The sequence below is a fragment of the Schistocerca serialis genome, chromosome 1 (genome assembly GCF_023864345.2).
Source record: "Schistocerca serialis cubense isolate TAMUIC-IGC-003099 chromosome 1, iqSchSeri2.2, whole genome shotgun sequence".
Lineage (NCBI taxonomy): Eukaryota > Metazoa > Arthropoda > Insecta > Orthoptera > Acrididae > Schistocerca > Schistocerca serialis.
In genome coordinates this window covers 524,583,778-524,610,427 of record NC_064638.1, presented here as the reverse complement: position 1 = coordinate 524,610,427, position 26,650 = coordinate 524,583,778, and the positions used below count along the sequence as shown (strand labels likewise).

General features: G+C 40.2%; 1 protein-coding gene across 2 annotated transcripts in view; it reads right to left on the bottom strand.

Moving 5' to 3' along the window:
* The window catches only part of LOC126474630 (G-protein coupled receptor 143-like), a 130,344-nt gene that overhangs the window by 3,635 nt on the left and 100,059 nt on the right, over window positions 1–26,650 (bottom strand). For both annotated transcript variants that reach the window (XM_050102112.1, XM_050102119.1), the window contains exons 3-5: window positions 23,283–23,377; window positions 22,049–22,227; window positions 2,563–2,890 (exon numbers count right to left, since the gene is read on the bottom strand). In XM_050102112.1, the coding sequence (XP_049958069.1) occupies window positions 2,563–2,890; window positions 22,049–22,227; window positions 23,283–23,377 (602 nt within the window). The remainder of the gene's footprint in view (window positions 1–2,562; window positions 2,891–22,048; window positions 22,228–23,282; window positions 23,378–26,650) is intronic.

Below are 26,650 nucleotides of genomic sequence, written 5' to 3'. Positions count from 1 at the left end.
CCATAAACTCAAAAACTAACAAACACACAATAAAAATATTTTTAAAGACTTAACTTTACACGATCTCCCCCTTGATAGTAAATCTTCCACAGAAACAATCAAAACCAGACAATTTTGAAAATATTCTAACAGAAATAATGGTTTTGTTGACTTTGAAAATAGTTCCCTACATGCCACCCCACCAAATGGAAGCAAGCAAATATTAATCATTTGTGGGAAAAATGCAGCCTGCACAAGCAACTAAGTAAATCAAAGACTGTGATCTTAACAACTGTCAAATTTAGCAAAAAAAGTCACAATGTCATTTGAACTTCTATGTCATTTTGGGCCACTTTCCCCTATTATATTTTTAGAGAACGAAAATTCTACTGCAATAATCAATATGACTTCTTCAAACAGAAATACTGTGAACTCAGCTCACTCTTCCTATCCATGACATTCAGAGTGCCAACAACATTGGCACACTGATTGACATCATCTTCCTCGACTTCTGGAATGAACTAATACATTTCCACACTGCTGTTTAATGAACAAAATATAAGCCCACGAGTATCAGATCAAATTAGTGATATGCAAACAGAAAAAAATTGACTGGTGTAATTCTGCTCAGCCACTCCGACTGGCAACATCATCTACATTCATTATACCTCATTTTAAAATTATTTTAATTATATAAAAGCTGTTAAATTATTTAAAAAATTGCTTAATTTAATAAATTTAACTGTAAAATGTGAAGAAATGGTGGGTGATACAGTTTTTAAGTGTCATATTTGGATTTCCCACCCTAAAAAACATAATAATAAGGTATTTTCACCAAAAAAGTTTTTCCATCATTGGCTTGTGTTATCAGCCAAGTCAAGGTGGCAATGTTTTCTACTTGTCATCTTCAGGCAAAGTGTCCTGATCACATCCAGTTTCTATAGCCACTGGACTGCAGGCTTCTCTGCCTGGTCTGTGATGGCTGCACCAGTCATGCACCTCCAGATTGCCAGGATACTGGAGAAAAACAACATTAAAACCATTTCCCACTTATCAGCTAAAATCAAAAATATCCTTGACTCAATGAAAGACAAACTAGGACTTCTGACACCTGGAGTCTTCAGCATCAGTTGTGAATATTTTTGCCAGGCGTATTGGTGTATATTGCAGTACTGCTCAGTACTTGTGAGAAGCATTTGCATCGGCAAAACGGGTATATCTTCAGTGGCAGAGTACAGTCTCAATAAAGGTCATACATTTGACTTTGAACACTTGGTGCTGCGCAAATGGGTTCTGGGACTCAATCTTCAAAGAGGTGGTGGAGATATGGGGACAGAATCAAACAGACAGGCAGGCAGCACTAGGATGCAATAACTGGACCCTCCAATGTGTCACAGGGCTCCACTCCCTCCCGTCCCCTCTCCTGTCCACAGTTCCCTCCCCATCACCATCTGAAGGTGTGCATCTGGCCCAGCTGTGGCAAATGAGGCAGGGGAGCCTATGGTCCAGAAGCTATAAAAATATAAACTGGACATGAACCTGAACTTCACTAAAAATGACAAGTAGGAAATTTGGCAAAACGTTGACTTAACCTGGCCGATTACCTGAGTAAACTTCATCATCAAAATTCACTGAGAAAGCCTGCATTGCCACATTTAAGGAGACGTTGACCAGATGTTCTAGGGTGGACAACACATATTATCCTTGTTTCAAACCTCTGTGCAACAAACACTTTTACTTCCTCAATGACTCATTACCCCAGAATATGAGTCTTAAGACATTAGTGAATGAAAATAGTACATCATCCAAAAGGAGCTAAAATATTTGATGTCGTATAACATTGGAGAACATACAATTGCATCTCTAACTTGGTCAAAGAACTGCATATAGTATTTCAGTTAGTTTGTGTATTCATGCCACTAGGCCCTCCTCTGATGTTAAAGCACAAGCATATGCCAAATGGTTCACAGTCCACACACAAAATCAAAAAGAGGCATTAACATCTGGTGACTGTAACAGTCAAGGGACAAATCAGCCTCCAAAAATCTACTGATCTGAATGTGCATAGGACAAAGCAGTCATTTCTATATTAATTTGACAATAGAGCTCCTCTGCTATCATCAACCTTACTGCACAGGTACATAACACTAACTATCCAGTTCCATTGAAAACTGACGATTATGTGACACTAATTAATAATCTGCAGATGTTGGTTGTATCATTCTTCATTTCTGTTTCTTGTTTTCATATTCAATTACTCAACCACAGTTTATCTTATTAGGAACAGGGTAATCAAAGTAAACTTGATGGCTCTATTTGAATTTTTTTTTACTGTATTGTACAAAGCTTTCTGCAATACACTAACTGGTTTCTGTCTTTTACAGTTTCATCATATAGTCTGGCGCTCCCACAAATTTTCAGATATTTGTGCACGCACGCATACACATGCACGCTCAGAGAGAGAGAGAGAGAGAGAGAGAGAGAGAGAGAGAGAGAGAGAGAGACACACCCATCCTCAAATCATTCCTGAATTTTATAAGTATTATTAATGTTACTATTGTTATTGCTGTTATTTCTACTTACCATAGTGTACCAGATAACAACAATGACTGTTTCTGGAAGATTAAACCAAAGTGTCCAAAGAAGAACACCATTCACAATGTTGGGTAGCCAACAAAGATAAAATGCAAGAATAATGAAGCAATACTTAAGTTTTATTGCATCAACCAAGCTACGTTCTTTGCTTGTAAATTGGCTCAAGCTGCGTGCTATCACATTTTCAACATCTCTTGTTGTGCTAACATAGAGAATAGGATTAGCTATCATAACAACTGCCATTGGTGCATATGTTGCTATATAATTTGGCAGTATTCGCAATATTGTTGCTGTAAGGGATCCCAAATGATGACATCTGGAACAGAAATATAAATAAAACTTAATAACTAAAAGACTGCACAATGGTCAGTGTAAGAAATACAGAACTACAGATTTTATACAATAAGTTTTATTTATTTACTTGCACAACACCCAGGCAATCATCAAATCGATAATTTTTGTTAAGTGCCAGAAATATTGGTAATACAACAATTATATACACAAACTGTTACATAAAACAACTGTTGCATCCAATATCTACAGTTCATGTGCTACTGCTCCAAATTATCCTTAACACAAGCATTACTGCCAATTATAATGCTTTCAAGAAAGTTAAACAGTTTTCTTTCAAAACAGATTTTAATACTGTACTGAAATCATTCCCATTACTGAGACTGGCAGTTTGTTAAATCAAACCAAACCATTGATAAGTATCCTTAACTGTCATTTTGATTTTGTTCTTCATCTAAAGTACTTATATTTTGGTGGTTTTCAGTAAAATACAAGTAACAATGCAGAAGCATTGAGTCTTGTTAAACTTTAATGATAATCTATTTGCCTTGAACCATCTACAGAAATTTTCAAATACTTCATTAACTGTCCTTTCAGTAAAGGACAGACATTACTTTTTATTCCTGTATTTAATCACCTGCAAAAAGGACAAAATTTGCATCTTCTGACAACACAAGAGGAAGATCATTTACATATATAATCTAAAACATCAGTTGCTAGGTATCATGATCTGATAGATCATCAACTATAAAATTTACACATTGGTTTTGCAATTTCACTGTGCCTATAAAAATTTTATCAATAGCAGAGCTGCTGGTTCCCATAACTCCTATCGAAAATTGTACGAGGGGAATTAGATTATATGAATGGCACGGGATTCTTGTATAGCTCTAGAATAGGTATTCTCTAAAAAAATAAATTAAAGTTCCCACTTACTACTACCACTTTCTGCTTCAAAGCCAATAAATTTAATAATTGATCAATATTGTGAAAAGGATAGTTGCTACTTACCGTTTAGTGGAGATGCTGAGTCACAAATCGGCACAACAAAAAGAATGTCACAAAATGAGCTTTTGGCAACACTGTCTTTGTCAAAAATAGATGGCATGCCTGTTGTCTTATTTTCGACTAAGGCCTTGTTGGCTGAAAGCTCATTTTGTGACAGTCTTTTTGTTGTGCCTATCTGTGCCTCGTCACCTTCGTTATACGGTGAATAGCAACTATCCTTTTCATAATAATGTTACATTCCATCCTGGATTTTCCATTGATAATTGATCAAGTTGTTTGATGAATATCTCAAGTTTACTTGTTGGAGCCCTGCTTATTGTGTTTATTATTATCAGCTGTCCATGAATCACTACTTTGGCTGATTACTGTAAAATCTTTGAGTGTCAATGTTTTCATGTTAAACAATGGAAAGTTCAGGATGAAATGACAACAATATTATAAAAAAGAATAGATTGCTACTCACCACATAGAGGAGGTGTCCAGTCACAGACAGGCACAATAAATTGATAACCAACATTTAAGTTTTCAGACGCAAGCACAACTCACACACACATAGCCACTGTTGCCTCCTATTTCTGAAGATTGACTTTTTTGTGCCTGAAAGCCTAAATGTTAGCAGTGTTTTCTTTGTGTCTGTCTGTGACTCAACACCACCTCTGTGTGGCCAGTAGTAATGTTCCCATATTTGTATTCCTTCTTAATGTACTCCTCCTCCTCCTCCTCCTCCTCCTCCTCCTCCTCCTATCTCGATACTGACCCACAGTAACTGACTGCTGAACTATATGCATCCATATTTAGCTTTCGTATTAGAAATTTCAAATTATGCTCAAAAATACATATTAAATCTAAATTATCTGTAGGGTACAAATCATCTAAAAATATCGTATATTCACTGATTCATATTTTTTAACACCATAATATTTAGTGGAATAAGAATAATATGAAGATAACAGATTTCTATTCACCATGAAGAGGTGGTTTTGGGAGACAGGCATAATGAAAAAGACCGCAAGATATTATACACTATCAGATAACGTCCTTTACTGGATGCAGATAAAACACACACACACACACACACACACACACACACACACACACACAAAATAATATTGGCCAATGTTGTCTCAGATGCCAACTCCTGACTGTGACTGCATCTGAGGTGAACAGTGATCTAAGAAAGTGACACATAGCAGAGTAGAGGTGGGGTAAGATGCTAGTGCTGCCTGCGGGAATGTCAGGATGCAGGGGAGGTGGGAGGGGGAGGGGGGGGGGCACGTTAGTGGGTTGCTAGGTACAGCATCGGGAGGCTGTGCTGGAGATGACATGAATGGAGGGGGATAGCAAACAAGAGTAGAAAGAAGAGGAAGGGACTATGCAGGTGTGATTATAGGATAGAAGTCATGTTAAGGCTGGCATGGTAGCAGGGAAGGGGATTGACATGTGCAACACAGGGACTAGTGAAGGATGAGGTTGGGGGGAGGGGATGGGAATTGTGAGAATGAAGGGTATGTTACAGTGAGAGTTCTACTTAGTGCATTTTAGAATAGCTGATGTTGGTGTGAACAATGCATACGACACAGGCCATGAAGCAATTGTTGAAGTCAAGCATGTTGTGTTGGACAGCAAGGTCAACAAATGGGTGGTCCATCTGTCTCTTAGTCAGAGTTTGGTGGTGGTCATTCATGCACACAGAATATGTTTATGGTCAGGTCCATACAGAATGTGACACAGTGATTACAATTATGAAGGTAGATCACATGGCTGCTTTTGTAGTTTGCCCTGCCTTTGATGGTTTAGGAGATGTGTGTGACAGGACTAGGGGTAGGTGTTAGTGGAAGGATGTATGAGACAGGTCTTGCATTTAGATCTATTGCAGGGATATGATACATGGGGTAAGGGTTTGGAAGCAGGGATGGACGAGGATATTGTGTAGGCTTGGTGTGCTGCAAAATACCACTGTGGGTGGGCTGGGAAGGATTGTGGGGAGGGCACTTCTCATATCAGGGCATGACTGAAACCCTGGTAGAGAATGTGATTCAGCTGCACCAGCCCTGGCCTGGGTAGTACTGTGACTCGTTGCGGAGGAGGGGGGGGGGGGGGGCAGGGTGCTCCTTTGTGCCCTGTCTGTGTGTACATGGGAAATGGAAGATAAAGCACAGAGATCTGTTTCCATACAATGTGGGGACGGTAATTTCAGACCGTGAAGTCCTCAGTGTGACCCTTGGAATATTTGGTGAAGGAATGCTTGCCTCTACAGGTGCAACAACCTTGGATGACTGGGCTGTATGGAAGAGACATCTTGGTGTGGAATGGGTGGCGGCTGTCAAAGAGGAGATACTGTTGCTGGTTGGTAGGATGGATGTGGATGGAAGGGAGCATAGAAATCAAGGAAGGTGACTTGTTGGACTAAGGAGGATCAGGTGAAGAGAATGGGAGAGAAAGTGGGAGGCTCTGAGGGAATGTGGATAGGGTGTTCTTGTCGTCAGTCCACATCATGAAGATTGTGAGGGTTCATTTATATTTTCTACAGACCCCCAACTTGTTAAATAATCTTCTTATCTGTATAATTCTTATCTGTAGAATAACTTTTTTTTACTAAAACAAGAATGTGGCAGCTCTGATCTTTTAAGGGTTTTATTGCATCTTTAAATAAAACACATATTAGATGGTAAGTATCTTTATACAGGAGACCTTAGGGGTTCCGAATAATAAGTATTTTCTTCACTACATACATATATACATCAAACAATAGAAAATCCAGGATGGAATGTAACAATAAAAGTGGAAGTTGCTATTCACCATATAGCGGAGATGCAGAGTCGCAGATAGGCACAACAAAAAGACTGCCACAAATAAGCTTTTGGCCAACAGGCCCTTCATCGAAAATAGACCACACACACACACACACACACACACACACACACACACACACACACACACAAATGCAACTCACACACACGTGACTGCAATTTCTTGCAACTGAAGCCACACTGCGAGCAGCAGCACCAGTGGATGACGGGAGTGGCGAGGTAAGGAGGTGGGGGTATGGAGAAGGCTGGGCTGGGGTGGGGAGGGGGAGGGATAGTAGGGTACGGTGGGAGACCGTGAAGTGATGCTGGGGAGCATGCAGGGAGGAGTTGGAGAGAGAGTAGGGCAGCTATGTGCAGTCAGGAGGTTAGACATACAGCAGGGCAGAAGTGGGGTAGCGGAATAGGAGAGAAGTAAAAAGACTGGGTGCTATGGTGGAATGAGGACTGCATAGAACTGGAATGGGAACAGGGAACAGGATGGATGTGTAAGGACAGTGACTAATGGAGGTTGAGGCCAGGAGGGTTATGTGAATGCAGGATATATTGCAGGGACAGTTCCCATTTGTGCAATCCGGAAAAGCTGGTGTTGGTGGAAAGGATCCATGAGGCATAGACTGTGAAGCAGTCATTGAAATGAAGGATGTCATGTTGGGCAGCATGCTATGCAACACGGGATCTACAGTTTGATGGTGGTCATTCATGTGAGCAGATAGCTTGGTGGTTGCCATGCCCACACAGAATGCAGCACAGTGGTTGCAGCTTAGCTGGCAGGACTCTGCCAGCTGTCAAATACATCCACCTAGAAACCTTGCCACAATGACCCCATTCCAGAAATCCAGCAGGATCTCCAATCACTCCTCAAATCCCTAAAGGACCATCACCGGAGTCCATCCCTCTGCTCACCCCTACCACTCCCCGCAGACCTACCTTCTACATGCTTTTTAAAGTCCATAAACCCAACCACCCGGGATGCCCCTTTGTGGCCAGTTACTCTGTTCCCACTGAGAGAGCATGCCTGCTCATCACCTTTACACTGACATCCCTAATGCCCACTGCCTTACCGCTGTTGAACACTAACTTTCCCAATGCCCAGTACGATTCCAAAGCAATGACCTCCTTCCTAGTCGCCATGACCAACTATGTCTTCACCCGCAATTACTTCTCCTTCGAAGGCATTACCTACAAACAAACTCAAGGTACAGCTATGGGCACCCACATGGCACCCTTTTCATGGGTTATCTAAGAGGAATCCTTCCTAAACACGCAGAATCTTAAACCCCTCACCTGGTTCTGATGACATCTTTGTGATCTGGATTGAGGGTGAGGACACCCTATCCACATTCCTCCAGAACCTCAAGAGCTTCTCCCCCATTTGCTTCACCTGGTCATATTCAACCCAACAAGCCCCTTTCTATATGTTGACCTCCACCTCCAAGATGGCTACATCAGTACCTCTGTCCATATCACACCTACTAACCACCACTACCACCACTTCGACAGCTGCCACCTCTTCCATACCAAGAAGTCCCTTCCATACAGGCTAGCCACCCTTGTGTGTCACATCTGCATCTTTTACAAAAACAAATCTCCTGTGCCCTGTCATTCCACTCTCCCATCACCTCCCAAAGTCTCACTGTCCGGCCACAAATAAGCATTCCCCCCATAACTCAGTACCACCCACGACTGGAGGAACTGAATTAATTTCTTCGCCACGGTTTCAACTCTCTCTCATCGTGCCACGAAATGAGAAACGTCCTACCCTATCCCATCAATGGCAGGGCTACCTGTGAAACTTGTCATGCGATCTACAAGCTAAGCTGCAACCATTGTGCTGCATTCTATGTGGCCATGACAATGAACAAGCTGTCTGTCCACATGAATGGCCACCGACAAACTGTAGCCAAGACACAAGTGGACCACCCAGTTGCAGAGAACGCTGCCCAACGTGATATCCTTCATTTCAATGACTGCTTCACAGCCTGTTCCATATGGATCTTTCCCACCAACACTAGCTTTTCTGAACTGCACAGGTGGGAACTTCTCCTGCAATATATCCTACCTTCCCATAACCCTCCTGGCCTCAACCTTTGTTAGTCATTGTCCTCACCCATCCAGCCCCTTCGCTGTTCTCACTCCAGCACTACACAACCCTCATTCCACTATTGCATCCAGTCTTTTTACTTCTCTCCTTTTCCGCTACCCGCCCCCCCCCCCCCCTCCCAACCCATCCCTGTGGGCTCCCCAGCAGCACTGCACTGTCCACCACCCCTACCATACTATCCCTCCCCCTTGCCACCTCAGCCACCTCCTCACCCCAACGCAGTCACCACTTCCATCATGCACTGGTGCTACTGCTCGGAGTGTGGCTTCTGTTGCCAGAGACTGCAGTCATGTGTGTGTGAGTTGCATTTGTGTGTGTGTGTGTGTGTGTGTGTGTGTGTGTGTGTGTGTGTGTGTGTTCACCTATTTTCAACGAAGGCCTTGCCGACCAGCTTATTTGTGAGTCTTTTTGTTGTGCCTATCTGCAACTCAGCATCTCCACCATATGATGAGTTGCAACTTTCCTTTCATAGTATTGATAAATATATACATTATTGATATAAACTTCTGGTCATTGGTATTTCTTGACAGCATGGCTGGTGCAGAAGACTCTCTGCCGCCTTTTGACTACTTTGCCCGTCAAGACTCCAGGTATGTCTTCAATTCTCCTGGAACAGCATATAGGCTAGCTGGAATACCTCATGCAAATCTCTATCAGAGCTAATTGATAGGTTGAGGACAGTAGGTATTTTCTTTGATTTAACAAAAGTATTTGACTGTGTGGTCCATGCAATACTTCTACACAAGTTAAACTATTATGGGATTATGGAAAAAGTTAAACAATGGGCACTTCACATTTGGAAAGTAGAAAGCAGAAAGTCAATGTATATCCTCAACAAACAGGGAAGAAGTTTGAATGTGATTGGGGTCATGTTAAGTGGGGGTTGCTATAGGATTCAGTCCTGGGTTCAGTGCTTTCCCTGATACATATCAATGTCAAGCCACTAAATATGACAGATGACTTAAAAATATTACTCTTTGCAGATGACACAAGTGTTTTAGTGTAACCAGTATCATCAGCCCATGGCTTTCAGAGAATAGACTAATGGCTGACAGCAACAAAATGTAATACAAACAGGTTCTGACATGGAACTCCTTAAAAGTGAATTTTACTGCCTCAACCTGGTCAAGCAGTCAGTGAAGTCAACCACTTTAAATTCTTAGGACTGAGGGTAGATAGAAGGCTTTCTTGGAAATACCTGATTCAAGATCTTGTGCAGTAATTAATTGCTGCTACCTTCATTAAAAGAATATCTATGAGGTTTTATCTGGCAGACTGGTCTTATGTGAATAGATAAAATCAAAAAATGAATAAAAAATCGAAACACACCTGTTCAAAGTTTAAAAACATAACGACTTCTTGACATCAACAGTTAAGAAAAAGCTGTTTCATAATGCATGGACAACACCTGAATCAATCTGGTAAAAAGATACTCGCATCAAATATGAACAAAGCTGTTGACTAAATATATTAAGGAACGCAGTAAATGCAGCCAAAAAGCTCCAGAATGATAACTACCTCAAATTGTCATCAAATAAGAGCAAAAGCATGTGGCAACTTCTTAATATGAATACTAATAGAGGAAAACAGCTACAAAGTGATATTAGCTTAAAAATAAATGGAAAATTAGTCTCCAGTGGGAAAGAAACAGCAGAGGAATTCAATAACTACTTTACAAAAACAGTAGAAGACCTGGCGAACCATCTTAAAAATAGCTGTCCCTTACAACTAGAACCAAACTTATGCTCTGAGACTCTATTTTTAAGGCCTACATCTGAAATTGAAATAGAAAAGACACTTCATAGCAAAATTAAAAAAAAAATCATCTGCTGGACAAGATCAAATCCCATGCTTTCTCCTTCATAATTGCAGTAACTTCATCAGTAAACCCCTAGCCCACATAATAAACTTCTCATTCCTGAATGGTACATTTCCTGGTATGCTCAAAATTGCAAAAATTATACCTGTCCACAAAAAAGGAAGCAAAGAGGATCCCATTAATTATCGACCCATTGCACTGCTTTCAACTTTTAGTAAAGTATTTGAATATATAATGGTCACCAGAATCATGTCCTTTCTAGGCAAAAAAAAAATATCCTGTCACCTGCTCAGCTCAGCTTCCAAAGTAAGAAAGCTACAACTGATGCAATACAAGAATTTCTAGATCATGCACTGGAGCTTGTGGACAAAGAACTCCCAGTCATAGGTATCTTCCTAGATCTAACAAAGGCATTCGACATGGTTAATCATAGTATACTTCTGCAAAAGATGCATTCCTATGGAATAAGAGGAAATGCCTATGACTGGTTTAAAAGCTATCTGGAAGATCGACAGCAGTATGTCGAATTAAAGGAAACTAAGCTCTCAGGTACAGCTAGCACTGTACATTCCTCCATACGTACCATAAAGCAAGGCATTCCCCAAGGCTCCGCTCTGGGCCCCTTGCTGTTCTTACTTTACATAAATGACCTTCCTCACAGCCTACCAAACACAAAAACCCTTTTATTTGCTGACGACACCTCTATACTCATATCTGCGCCCGAACAAATTCTCCAATCTAATATAGATAGGACCACAGATCAAATAAGTCGATGGCTTCAAAGTAACAGGCTGCTGCTTAACGCAAAAAAGACAATTGGAATAACCTTTCACACTGCCCAAAACAGAAATCTATTACTACCAACTATATCACTGGAAAAAAATGTTAAACTTGAAAATGAAATAAAATTTTTGGGGTCACTATTACTGATACGCTCATATGGAAAAGGCACATTGATGTTACCAGCACAAAACTTAGAAAGTATGCTTCATGATTAGATCAATAAGGAATGTCACTAACACAAGTACCCTAACCACAATGTACCATGCACTCTTTCACTCTGTACCTAACTACGGAATCATCTTCTGGGGCCAAAATTCTGAATCAATTAAGATATTCAAACTGCAAAAGAAGATAGTCAGAACAAATATGTTCAAAAAACAAAGAGACACTAGTAAACCATTATTTAAGAAACTAAATATTTTGCCCCTCCCATGCCAATACATACTAGAATTATTATTCTTTACCAAAAAAAGTATCAACAAAATTAGCAAAAATATGGATTACCACGATTATGACACAAGATCAAAAACCTCTCTAAGAATACTTCCCCACTCAACAAAACTGTACAGTGATGGTGTCAAGTGCATGGGAATAAAATTATATAATCATCTTCCAACTTTTATACAAGAAATCCAGGAAATAAATAAATTCAAACAGACAGTGAAATCTCTTTTAATAAAAGACTGCTTTTATACCATCCAGGAATATTTGGAATCAAAATTGTCTTAGTGCATGATAATGTATCAAAACTGAATGTTGTTAAGTCAATTTTGTCACATCATGTAACAATTCTCTGTAAAGCTGTAACTTTAAGTAACATAATTTTGTAGGTCATGTAAAATAATCATTCTTCTGTGTTCTTGTTTACCATTTTAGACTCCTGTAAACTGTATATTTGTATTGACTTATCCCATATCAGTTGTACAAGCCATTGTACTGATTTGATCTATGGGACAAATAATAAATAAATAAATAAATGTGAAAGCAGCTGCAAAAACAAACAAGTGATCACTTCAAATGCTCACAGACACGGAAGCTTGTGAAACACTAACAATCCAAAAGAAGTGTTCAATACACAGGTGGGAGCTTCTTTATCTCGTAATCATAATGATCAGTGGTCTTTGTGGTATACAAATCCTATTAGAAGGAATTAAACAGTCAGTAAATGTAATATGTGTAAAGGAACATTGGTATAAAACTGAAAATATCAGTATCCTCAGTGAACTTAAGGGCTACAAACTGTTACAAGATTTGTAGAGGTAAGGGGCATTGAAGCTCTTGCATACTAGTTCATTCCTCAGTACACTATGAAATTACTGAAAGCTGTTGTACAGAACTTATAACGCATTATTCATTAGTATATATCACATCCCTGGGTACCATATAAGCTCTATATTCTTATACAAATTTGAAACATTGTTAAAAACTGAAAAACAGCATAAGAAACTAGTTGTAAGTACTGAATTAAACCTAGCTGTAAGAATTGATGACAAATCTGCTTCACATTTAAGGAAACTGATTGCCACAAATGGGCCAAATCTCAATTTTGATGAATGCACAAGAGTTATTTCAACTGCTTTAACATTTATTGATAATATTGTAAGGTATTAGGCTATGCAGCACTATTTGTATCACATTCAAAATTAAATTGCAGCTGCACACCAAAGGTGTAGAAACTTCTGTCAAGAAAGTAAGGAAGTATTTTTTTAAAAACTAAGCCTTATCTTGTGGCTAGTCATCAAACACATTTCAATAAATGACAACTGCAATAACTTTTTAACTGATTACAAGATCATGTTTAACAAAAGGAATTAAAGTGTGTAGGATTAAGAAAGGGAAACTGCATATGGATGTAAAAGTTAATTGAAATCATAAATTTCTTAAATATGTAAGCACACACACAAAAATTTGATAATATAGTTAAAATAGTAAAGTGTACTGCAAACAATAATTTCATGTCCAATACCAAAAACAAACAAATCAAAAGCTGTTTGGTCTGTTATAAGAAGTGAAGTTGGCAGTGCAATGGAGAGAAAATGCCCCTCTAAACTAACGAAAAATGGTAGAGCTGTTATAGATCTCAGTGCCATATGCGAATCTTTTAATGACTTCTTCATTAAGTGTAGTAAAATTTGTGACTGCTCACCACCAAGTACAGATCCCAGTATGACAGACAGAAATTGCTCAGGTTTTACATTTGCCCATGTTTCAAGCTCTGATGTTACAAAAATCATAATGTCCCTAGAAAATTTAAACTCAATGGGTTGGGATGAGCTTCCCACACTAGAATAACAAAACTAATCTGTTACAATATTGCATACCCAGTCTCCCTCATAATCAAGCAGTCTTTTGAAGAGGGATGTTTTCCAGATTGATTAAAATATGCTGGAGTTTGGCCAATTAAAAAAAAAGGGCATACAATGTGAAATGGGGAACTAGGACAAAGGTTTTCAAAAATATTAGAAAAAACTGCATGTGATCAGACAGAAAATTATAATCCATCCCACAACAATATTTTATACCATCAGTTCAGTTTCTGGAAAGACTGCAGCACAACCTATGCAATAAATGAATTGGTCACAAAAGTTAGCAGCTGCCTCAGAATGCATGTATCGGGCATCTTTTGTAACCTTACCAAAGCCTTCGATAGTGTAAAACATGACCTGCTTCTCCAGAAACGGACAAGCTATGGTTTTCAAGCAAGATCTCTTAGCAGGATGTCATCATATTTGTCGAACTGAAAGAAAGACTACTTGTTAATAACAGTGGCAAGAAATTATTCTCTGGCTGAAACCTCACCACCTACAATTAGGCATTCCACAAGGTTAAGCAGTAGGGCCACTGTTATTTTTGCATCACGTAAGTGATACGCCATGCCAGGTTCAGTCTGAAATCATCCTTTATGAAGATGACTCAACTGCGATAATCTGCTGCAAAACTGACAAAGACTTGTTACATATTACATGCCCACAGGCTAAAACTATATTTAAAAAACTGCACATAAGATGGACATGAAAATTATAAATAGAATCTGGAGGAAGAAGTGTGATGCAAATGTAAAAAATAATGGAGTCCTACAAGAATATCTGAAAAGTAAACGGTATTACAGTACAGAAGATTCCTTTAATGATATCCATGTAAAATAAGAAGAAGGTAACAATATATGCATTGTAACCTTAGCTTAAGTTTGTTAGTCTGGGTTTGCTGTTAGAATTGACAAGTCCCCTGTGCCACAATAATTGACTGTATGAGGTATGTTATCTGATGATAAAAATATGATTTAATTTGAGAATGTCTATGACAATAACGTGTGAAAGTTTATTTACTTAGCTTACTACCCATTTATCTTGTATGGTGTTATATTTTGTGGGAACTCTGTGCAGCCACCAAGAATATGAAGAATATTCTTAGCTCAGAAAAGGGAGTCAGACTAATCTGTGGTATCAGTCTGCAAACATTGTTCAGGTATCTTGAAATTCTAATTCTGCTGTCCCAATACATATATTCCACCATGGGATTTTTTACTGATAAAAATGATTCATTCAGAAGTGACTGCAACATTCATTCAGTGAATATTAGACAGGAACACAATATGCACTTGGATGACAATTCCTTATGCAATGTACAGAAAGGTGTGCACTATTAGGTTTCCAGAATAAGTGAAAAAAAAATTGTGTGATAAACCCCAAGTATTCAAATGCAAGTTAAAATGATTCCAAGTGGCACACTGCACTTAATCTGTGCAAGATTCCTCGCAGCAGTTGAGAATTTTTCTTTGTAATGTGTTATTTATTTGTATACTCTCTACCAAGTTTTTTTTATTTTATTAATTCTTTCACCTATAAACGGTCTAATCAGCATTCTGTAAATTCTGTACCAAGTAGCTGTGGCTCACATTGTTCCCAAGAACCTAATGTATAAATGATTAATGGAAAATCTCATATAAAGATGTGAAACAAATACTAACAAAGAGATAGAGGGGCTGGCCAGTACTTACCTCAGCTCAGTACAGCCGATAGATACACAAAAAACAGAACCGAAAATTTACGTTCCTAGCTTTTGAAACAAATGTTCCTTCATCAGGGAGGAGAGAGGGGAAAGAAAGGGAAGAAGGGAAAGTGGATTCCGTTACTCACAACCCAGGTTATGAAGCAACACGGAAAGGAAAACAGGGAGGGTAGCAAGGATGGAGGCATGGTTGTCAGAGGGAAGCCAAAGATATTCTACTGTAAGTACTGTGCCAGCTTCAAACCAAACAGGATGCATACAGAAGTAAAGAGGTATACAGTATAAAGATAAACACAACTATGTAGGATGAATAGATGCGTGAATGGCTAAAGAGGAAAGGGAAACAGGAGAAGACTGAAGAGTAAATGGGAGTGAGGTTGTTTAACATAGGTTCAGTCCTGGGGGATGGCGGGATGAAAGGATGTGTTGGAGTGCAAGTTCCCATCTCCGCAGTTCAGAGGGACTGGTGTTGGGTGGGAGAAGCCAAATGGCACATACGGTGTAGCAGGTTCCTAGGTCCCTAGAATTATGCTGGAGGGCATGCTCCGCTACTGGGTATTGGACATCTCCTAGGCGGACAGTTCATCTGTGTCCGTTCATGCACTCAGCCAGTTTAGTTGTTGTCATACCGATGTAAAAGGCTGTGCAGTGCAGGCATGTCAGCTGATAAATGACGTGTAGTTTCACACGTGGCCCTGCCTTGAATTGCGTATGTTTTACCAGTAGCGGGGCTGGAGTAGGTGGTTGTCGGGGGATGCATGGGGCAGGTTTTGCAGCGGGGTCGGTTACAGGGGTAGGAACCACTGGGTAGAGAAGGTAGTCTGGGAATATTGTACGGAGGTTAGGGGGGCGACGAAAGGCTACTCTGGGTGGTGTGGAGAGAATTTTGTCAAGGGATGATCTCATTTCAGGGTTTGACTTGAGAAAGCCATATCTATGGCGGAGTAATTTGTTCATGTTTTCGAGGCCAGGATAATATTGGGTGACAAGGGGGATGCTTCTGTGTGGTCTGGGGGTAGGAACATTGTTGTTGGATGGGGAGGAATGTATTGCTCGGGAGATCTGTTTGTGGACAAGGTCTGCAGGATAGTTGCGGCAGAGGAAAGCACTGGTCAGGTTATTGGTGTAATTGTTGACGGATTCATCACTGGAGCAGATACGTTTGCCACGAATACCTAGGCTGTAGGGAAGGGAACGTTTGATGTGGAATGGATGGCAGCTATCAAAGTGAAGGTACTGTTGTTTGTTTGTGGGTTTGATATGGACAGAGGTGTGGATGTGAGCTTCAACAAGATGAAGGTCAACATCCAGGAAGGTGGCTTGGGTTTTGGAGAAGGACCAGGTGAAATTCAGATTCGAAAAGGAGTTGAGGTTATGGAGGAAATTAAGGAGTGTTTCTTCACCATGAGTCCAGACCACAAAGATGTCATCTATAAACCTATACCAGGCCAGGGGAAGCAGCTGTTGGGTCTTCAGGAAAGCCTCCTCCATGCGGCCCATGAAGAGGTTAGCATAGGACGGAGCCATCCTGGTTCCCATGGCCGTTCCCCTGATTTGTTTGTAGGTCTGGCCTTCAAAGGTGAAGTAATTATGGGTTAGGATGAAGTTGGTAAGTGTGATAAGGAACGAGGTTTTTGGAAGATCTTCGGGTGTCATTGGGAGAGATAGTGCTCAAGGGCAGAGAGACTATGGGTATGTGGGATGTTTGTGTAAAGGGATGTCCCTCTGAACTGCGGAGATGGGAACTTGCACTCCAACACATCCTTTCATCCCGCCATCCCTCAGGACTGAACCTATGTTAAACAACCTCACTCCCATTTACTCTTCAGTCTTCTCCTGTTTCCCTTTCCTCTTTAGCCAATCACGCATCTATTCATCCTACATAGTTGTGTTTATCTTTATACTGTATACCTCTTTACTTCTGTATGCATCCTGTTTGGTTTGAAGCTGGCACAGTACTTACAGTAGAATATCTTTGGCTTCCCTCTGACAACCATGCCTCCATCCGTGCTACCCTCTCTGTTTTCCTTTCCCTGTTGCTTCATAACCTGGGTTGTAAGTAACTGAATCCACTTTCCCTTCTTCCCTTTCTTTCCCCTCTCTCCTCCCTGATGAAGGAACATTTGTTCCGAAAGCTAGGAACGTAAATTTTCGGTTCTGTTTTTTGTGTATGTATCGGCTGTACTGAGCTGAGGTAAGTACTGGCCAGCCCCTCTATCTCTTTGTTAGAACCTAATATATAGATAGATAAACTAACAAAAATAATGACATAGAGGAGTGGATTGGGAGGGGAAGATAGTACACAGGATGAGGGAGATTTCATAAATGGTGAGAGTGCAGGATGACTAAATTGAGGGTCATAGAGGCTGGGGTGCACATGGGTGTGGGACAAAGACTAGCAGAGATGAGGACAGATGGATTATAGGATTGAAGACTGTATTGTAAGGGCAGTTCCCATCTATGCAGTTCAAAGAAGGTGGGGTTGAGGGAAAGTTCCAGATGGTGTAGGTTGTGAAACAGCCACTGAAGTGAAGCATGCTGTGCTCGGCAATGTGTTCAGACACTGTGTAGTCAGGTCTGTTCTTTGTCGTGGTTTGACAGTGGTCAGTGATTTGAGCGGACAGCTGGTTGGTAGTCATGCCCTCATAAAATGATGTACAAACGTTATGTCACAGTGGCTATGATATACCTCCTTTGGCAGGTGGCCCTGCCGCTGACAGGGTAAGATGGATGCATTAGGCAGGTCCTGCACCTGGGTATACCACAGGGGAGTGACCTGCATGATAATGGCTTGGGAATAGATGTGATTTAAGGATTGACAAGGTTATTGTGTAGCTTAGATGTTCAGAGGAATCTAACTTTGGAAGGAATGGGGATTGTGGGAAGTTCTTCATTTCTGGATGTTATATTAAGTAGTGTGAAAGATATGCTTCAGTTGTTCTAATCCAGGATGATAATGGGTGGAGGGTTGCTGCTTGCAGCTGTTTCCTGAGGGCATTTGGAGGATTGTAGGCTTGTGTAAGTGTGAATATGGCATGGGAAATCTGTTTGCAGACTAAGTTTGAGTGATAGATTTCCAGAAGGCTTTCGACACCGTTCCTCATAAGCCTCTTCTAACCAAACTGTGCGCCTAAGGAATATAACCTCAGCTGTGCGAATGGATTCATGATTTCCTATCAGAAAGGTCACAGTTCATAATAACAGATGGAAAGTCATTGAGTAAAACAGAAGTAATATCTGGCATTCCCCAAGGAAGTGTTATAGGCCCTCTATTGTTCCTGATCTACGAGGGTCACTCCAAAATAAATGCACACTATTTTTTGCAAAACCCATCTTTTATTCTACATGTTTGAAAGTTTTACAGTGTGTAGATACATCCTTTAGGAACAATATTTTCATTTCTCCACATAATTTCCATCCCTCTCAACTGCCTTATGCCATCTTGGAACCGGCGCCTGTGTACCAGCACAGTAAACCTCTGGACCAACCTGTTGGGGCACTGTTTGGCAGCGTGCACAAGGTAATCATCATCTTCAAACCTTGTTCCACGAAGAGAGCCTTTCAGTTTCCCCAAGATATGATAGTCACGTGGAGCCAGGTCAGGACTGTAAGGTGGGTGTTTCAGTGTTGTCAATCCAAGTTTTGTGATCGTTTCCATGGTTTTTTGACTGACATGTGGCCGTGCATTGTCATGCAACAGCAAAACATCCTGCTTTTGCTGATATGGTCGAACACGACTCAGTCGAGCTGAAAGTTTCTTCAGTGTCATCACATATGCATCAGAATTTATAGTGGTTCCACTTGGCATTATGTCCACAAGCAAGAGTCCTTCGGAATCGAAAAACACCATAGCTATAACTTTTCTAACAGGAGGTGTGGTTTTGAATTTTTTTTTTCTTGGGTGAATTTGCATGATGCCACTCCATTGATTGCCTCTTCATCTCTGGTGAAAAATGATGGAGCCATGTTTCATCACCTGTCACAATTCTTCCAAGAAATTCATCTCCACCATTCTCGTACTGTTCCGAAAGTTTGCAGCATACCATTTTTCTAGTTTCTTTGCAAGCCACTGTCAACATCCTGGGAACCCACCTGGCACAAACCTTTTTTAACGCAAACATTTTCAGTAATCTGCAAACACTTCCTTCCCCTATCCCAACGTAGCGTGACAATTCGTTCACTGTGATGCGTCTGTTAGCAGTCACCAATTCGTTAACTCTCTGCACAGTGTCTGGAGTGTGTGTAGTACGAGGCCTGCCGCTGCGAGGACAATCCTCAATATTGCCGTGCCCGCTTTCATCACGTAGCCTGCTTGCCCACGATCTAATTGTACTGCGATCGACAGTAGCATCTCCATACACATTTTTCAACCTCTTGTGGATGTTTCCCACTGTCTCATTTTCACAGCACAGGAATTCTATGACAGCACGTTGATTCTGACGAATGTCAAGTGTAGCAGCCTTCTTGAAGACGTGCTGTGATGACGCCACTCACGGGAACAGGTTGAACCAAGTTTGAAAACAAGTGGTAAGGATGTATCTACAAACTGTGAAACTTTCACACATGCAGAATGAAAACTGTATTTTTACGAAAGTAGTGTGCATTTCTTTTGGAGTGACCCTTGTATATTAATGACATAGGAGACAAACTCAGTAGCTGTCTTAGATTGTTTGCAGATGATGCTGTCATTTACCATCTTGTAAAGTCATTAGATGACCAAAATGAATTGCAAAATTATTTAAATAAGATATCTGTATGGCGCAAAAAGTGGCAATTGACCCTGAATAAAGAAAAGTGTGAAGTTATTCACATGAGTGCTAAAAGAAATCCACTAAATTTTGATTATGCGGTAAGTCACACAAATCTGAAGACTGTAAATTCAACTAAATACTTAGGGATTACAATTAAGATAACCTAAATTGGAACAGTCACGTAGATAATAATGTGGGTAGAGCAAACCAAAGACTGTGATTCATTGGCAGATCACTTAGAAGGTGTAACACCTCTACTAAAGAGACTGCTTACACCACGCTTGTCCGCCCTATTCTGGAGTATTGCTGTGTGGTGTGTGATCAGTTTCAGGTGGGACTGATACATGACATTGAAAAAGTACAAAGAAGGGCAGTTTGTGCCACATACATGATACGTGAACTGGAGTGGCAATCATTAAAACAAAGGGGTATTTCGTTGCGACAGGATCTTTTCATGAAATTTCAGTCACCAATTTTCTCCTCCAATTGTGAGAACATTCTGTTGGCATCAACCTACATAGGGAGAAATGATCATTACAATAAAATAAGAGAAATCAGGGCTCGCACAGAAAAATTTAAGTGCTCGTTTTTCCCGCACGCCGTTTGAGAGTGGAACGGTAGAGAGACAGCTTGAAGGTTGTTCATTGAACCCTCTACCAGGCACTTTATTGTAAATACCAGAGTAATCATGTAGATGTAGATAGTGCTTGTCTGTGAAAGCATTACTGAGACCTTCAGCACATTGGGCGATGGTATTCTTGTCACTGCAGATGTGCTATCCACAAGTGGCCAGACTGTATGGGAGTGATTTTTTGGTGTGTACAGATGACAGCTCTTAAAATGCAGCTACTGTTTACAGTTAATGAGCTTCATATGGACAGAGGCTTGGAGGGAGACACTGGAGGGTGGTCACCATCCAGAAAGGTGGTGTGATGGACTGAGGAGGACCAGATGAAGCAAATGGAGAGAAGATGTTTGTCACTGTGGGGAAATGACAGTACAGTGTCTTCATCCTTGGTCTTGATCATAAAGATGGAATGAGGTGGTGGGTTAAGAGTCATAAGAACAATGGGAAAAGTAGCATTTGATAGTGGCAACATCATGGTCATGGAGGAAGTTGGTCTACAGGGAAGCAGCATCTACACTGGTAAGCTGGAATCCAGATGCTATCAGAGTGCAAGTTACTCATAGTCAGCAAAGGACTACAGAGGTTAGCAGTCAATGCTTGCACATAATTGTTGTTAGCTAGACCAGTTAAGACCTTTGTGTCATTCTCAATAGCTCTTAACCGATAGCTGAACAAATTTCCATTACCATGCCTACAAACCAAAATGTCAGGCACACTGCTGCTTCCTCAATAACAATCCAACATAGATGAAATAGACATACAGTTAAGAAAATAAAACATATAACAAACAAAAGGCAGTTTTAATGGCAGAAAAATAGTAAAAACTATCATCAATTTAAACATTTATGTAACAGAAAGAGAACTGTAGGAGGGTGAAAAGGAGCAAAATGATTAGGAGAAACAATCTCATTCTCCATGTTCAGTTTAAGCACAAGTAGCAAAGGAAGTTATTGACATTTATGACACTTTTCTTTTAAGAGATGTTCAATAGCAGCTTCGGAGGTGTGGAAGACAGTGTAGTGCTCCATTTTAAAAATTAAGTATGTTTTGGGCATGTTTATGCCTACCAAATAACATATTGTTGGAATGAAAAAACTGCAATAATTTATCATTAGGAAACATATCAACATAATAAAAATATTTAAAAATTGCTAAATGTCACCAAAGTCAATCTAACTACACCAAGTCATAGTACAATATATGAACAATCTCCAGCTCACAAATTATTGCATCTTTAGCAAAAACTGATTGGGCAATGATCCAGAAACTACTCACTTTATATCAGGACTGTATAATATGGAGAGCCCAACTGATGTGAGCGCTCCAGGTATTAGCCAAGAAGCAGTATGGTACCACACAGGATACCCTTCACGCTCTTTCAGGACAAGACGAACATCCACAGCATAGCAAAGGGTCCAAATCCAGGTAGCTGTGTAAAAGTATTGTATCCATGCCTACAAGATAAAAATCAGAAAGAAAAACATTTCACATTGTAACTATTGCATGTTGAATACCGGTGCCAGAAATTAACTGCTTTATAAGATAAAGTAACAATGAAAGATTTGTTTATAGAAGTTTTGGTACACTCAGTATCAAGTTGATGGCAGCATTCTTACCTCGGAATACACATCACACGAATGTGAGAATTTACACAGTGTAAGGGAAAGGCAGCCACTAACTATACTTGATATGTAACAGCTATGCTGCAATTACTGTGAAGCATTCAATGTGGAATGACAAGTAACCAACTGTCTATTCACATGACTGGTTTCTGCCAAACTGTGGCAAAATGCAGATGAGGGAATTCTCCCCCAAACACATCCTACACTCTTGCAGTCCTCTTGGTCCAAATATCTGCGAATCTGTTCTCACTGCCTAACTTTACCTTTTCCCTACTATTTTTTCCACACCACTCCTTCTCCATCCAGATCATGCATCACCTCTTCTCACCACTCTTTCTCCCCACTCTCTCTCTCTCTCTCTCTCTCTCTCTCTCTCTCTCTGCGCTATCTGACTCTTCTTTCTTCTCTCTCACCTCTCTTTCTCCCTCTTCACCTTCACCTTTCTCCTTTTTCTCCCCTACCCTTTTGTCCCTCCCCCTTTTCTTACATATCTTTTTGTTATAGCCTCTTTACTCTTTTTGTCTTCTGCAGCAACATAATCAGACATGCCTCTTTCTTGCTACCCTCTCCTTGCATCCTTCCCTGCCCCTGCCACCTCCATCAAATTAGGCAACTTCTTTCAAAAATTGAGTATTAATAATTAGTCTTGCTGTGGCCATGGGAGTGTGTGTTTGGGTGTGTCTATGAGTGAGAGAGAGGGGTGGTGGGAGAGAGAGGGAGACAGTTAACTTAGCTGTAGAGCTACAATAATTCTACCTTTGTTTAGAGTAATTATATACGATTTTTTTAGTGTTTGCTCCTCTAAAACTTTTCACTGAAAGTAAGTGACTTGTTGTTAAGTAATGTTTATACAATTGATCAGTGCTAAACAAATTATAAGAACTCACTGAAATAACCGCACAAGCAAGAACATTTTGTGAGGTATCAGGAGGCTGCAGCCAGCTTCTGTCATTTATCCACAATGCCGATCGTACAAAGACACCTAAAACAAATGAATTACAGTCAGGCATACTGTCATTCAGCAGCATAATACACAGACAGAATTTCTGTAAATTGATATACTTGTTACTCACAATAATGATGACAACAACAACAACAACAACAATAATAAGATTACAGCAAATAGAAGAAAGTTACTAAGAGCGACAGGTATGGGAACATAAGGAAAGATTATGATACTTCTACAGGGTCTTTGGGATGCTCACATTCATGTGCCTACAAGTTTACTCTCTAATGGCATTTGTGGTAACTAATAAGAAAGAATTTAGTTTCTATCACAGTAGTGATTGCTTACTTGTTTGAAAGCAGAACCCATGACTGACAGGTAAACAGTAAAACTGCTTGCTGGCTTGGTTAACAAGAAAATACATTGCCAACAAAAATGTGATGCACCCAGAAGGAGAGAAGGAAACAAAATGTAATTTCTCTGACTGAGAAGGTAAATGAAGTTACATCAGTGATTACAAAATGGATTCAAATTTACAAATATTGATAAATTGGCTAATATTGCCAAATTATAACAATGCACCCCATCTGGCATGCTGACATAGTTAGGATGTGTGTCATAAAGCTGTTAGATACTATCCTGATGCAATTTGGTCCACTTGATATCCTGGATACTGGCACTGGATCGAGTCATCTGAACTGGCTCCACACACAGCCAATAGTGTACCTCAAGATCATGCAGACACTTGACAGACTTGTGGATGAGCATTGTCCTATTGAAAAATGGCACCACAATACTGTAGCATACACAGGCGGATGCAGTATGTCCACACAAAATGCTGTTATGCCAAACTGTCAACAACAGGATCTGGCCTGACCCAGGAGCAATGTTGGTGAGCCTTAGTATTCTGTGCCAGTTTTTGAAATCCAGAATGGACAAAATTTAGGCAACATGGCCCATGGTAAAACACATATCAAGGGAATCATCGAACAATTAGCCAGTGCTTGTATAGAATGTTGCCAGCTGAATACTGGATGTTGTTGTTGCCATCTTCAGTCCAGAGACTGGTTTGATGCAGCTCTCCATGCTACTCTGTCCTGTGCAAGCTTCTTCATCTCTCAACCTACACCTTCTGAATCTGCTTAGTGTATTCAGGTCTTGGTCTCCCTCTAGGATTTTACCCTCCACTCTGCCCTCCAATACTAAATTGGTGATCCCTTGATGCCTCCGAACATGTCCTACCAACTGATCCCTTCTAGTCAAGTTGTGCCACAACTTTCCCTTCTCCCCAATTCTATTCAATACCTCCTCATTAGTTATGTGATCTACCCATATAATCTTCAGCATTCTTCTGTAGCACCACAATTCTAAAGCTTCTATTCTCTTCTTGTCCAAACTATTTATCGTCCATGATTCACTTCCATTCATGGCTACACTCCATACAAATACTTTCAGAAAAGACTTCCTGACACTTAAATCTATACTCGATGTCAACCAATTTCTGATCTTCAGAAATGCTTTCCTTGCTATCACCAGTCTATATTTTTTACCCTCTCTACTTCAACCATCATCAGTTATTTTGCTACCCAAATAACAAAACTCATCTACTACTGTAAGTCTGTCATTTCCTAATCTAATTCCTTCAGCATCAGCAGACTTAATTTGACTACATTCCATTATCCTTGTTTTGCTCTTCCAGGTCCTTTGCTCTCTCTGATAGTATTACAATGTCATCGGTGAACCTCAAAGTTTTTATTTCTTCTCCATGGGTTTTAATACCTTCTCCGAATTTTTCTTTAGTTTCCTTCACTGCTTGCTCAATATACAGATTGAATAACATGGGGAGAGGCTACAACCCTGTCTCACTCCCTTCCCAACCACTGCTTCCCTTTAGTGTCCTTCGACTCATATAACTGCCATCTGCTTTCTGTACAAATTGTAAATAGCCTTTCACTCCCTGTCTTTTACCCCTGCCACCTTCAGAATTTGAAAGAGAGTTTTCCAGTCAACATTGTCAAAAGCTTCCTCTAAGTCTACAAATGCTAGAAACATAGGTTTGCCTTTCCTTAATCTATCTTCTAAGATAAGTCATAGGGTCAGTATTGCCTCACGTGTCCCAACATTTCTGCGGAATCCAAACCGATCTTCCCTGAGGTCAGCTTCTACCAGTTTTTCCATTCGTCTGTAAAGAATTCACGTTTGTATTTTGCAGCCGTGACTTATTAAACTGATAGTTCGGTAATTTTCACATCTGTCAACAACTGCTTTCTTTGGGATTGGAATTATTATATTCTTCTTGAAGTCTGAGGGTAATTTGCCTGTCTCATACATCTTTCTCAGCAGATGGTAGAGTTTTGTCAGGGCTGGCTCTCCCAAGGCTGTCAGTAGTTCTAATGGAATGTTGTCTACTCCAGGGGCCTTGTTTCCAATTAGGTCTTTCAGTGCTCTGTCAAACTCTTCACGCAGTATTGTATCTCCCATTTCATCTTCGTCTACATGCTCTTCCATTTCCATAGTATTGCCCTCAAGTACATCGCCCTTGTATAGACCCTCTATATACTCCTTCCAACTTTCTGCTTTCCCTTCTTTGCTTAAAACTGGGTTTCCATGTGAGCTCTTGATATTCATATAAGTGGTTTCACCAAAGGTCTCTCTAATTTTCCTGTAGACAGTATCTATCTTCCCCTAGTGAGAGATGCCTCTACATCCTTACATTTGTCCTCTAGTCATCCCTGCTTAGCCATTTTGCACTTCCTGTCAATCTCATTTTTGAGACATTTGCATTCCTTTTTGCCTGCTTCATTTACTGCATTTTTATATTTTCTCCTTTTATCAGTTAAATTCAATATAACTTCTGTTACTGAAGGATTTCTACTAGCCCTCATCTTTTTACCTACTTGATTCTCTGTGCTGCCTTCACTATTTCAACCCTCAAAGTTACCCATTCTTCTTCTATTTCTTTCCCCCATTCCTGTTAATCGTTTCCTAATGCTCTCCCTGGATACTCGGTATGAAATGGATGCTGCAAGATGAGATCATTGAACCTTCAGAGTGTACTTGGTCCTCTACTGTGGTCCTTATGAAAAAAAAAAAGGATGGCACATAGCATTTCTGCGTTGGCTGCTGATAACTGAAAATGGTCATGAAAAAATATGTCAATCCACTGAGGATACATTTGTCTGCCTGAAAAAACAAAATATTTGTCAACCACAGATATATTTAAATATATCTGCTTGTGTCTGTATGTGTGGATGGATATGTGCGTGTGTGCGAGTGTATACCTGTCCTTTTTTCCCCCTAAGGTAAGTC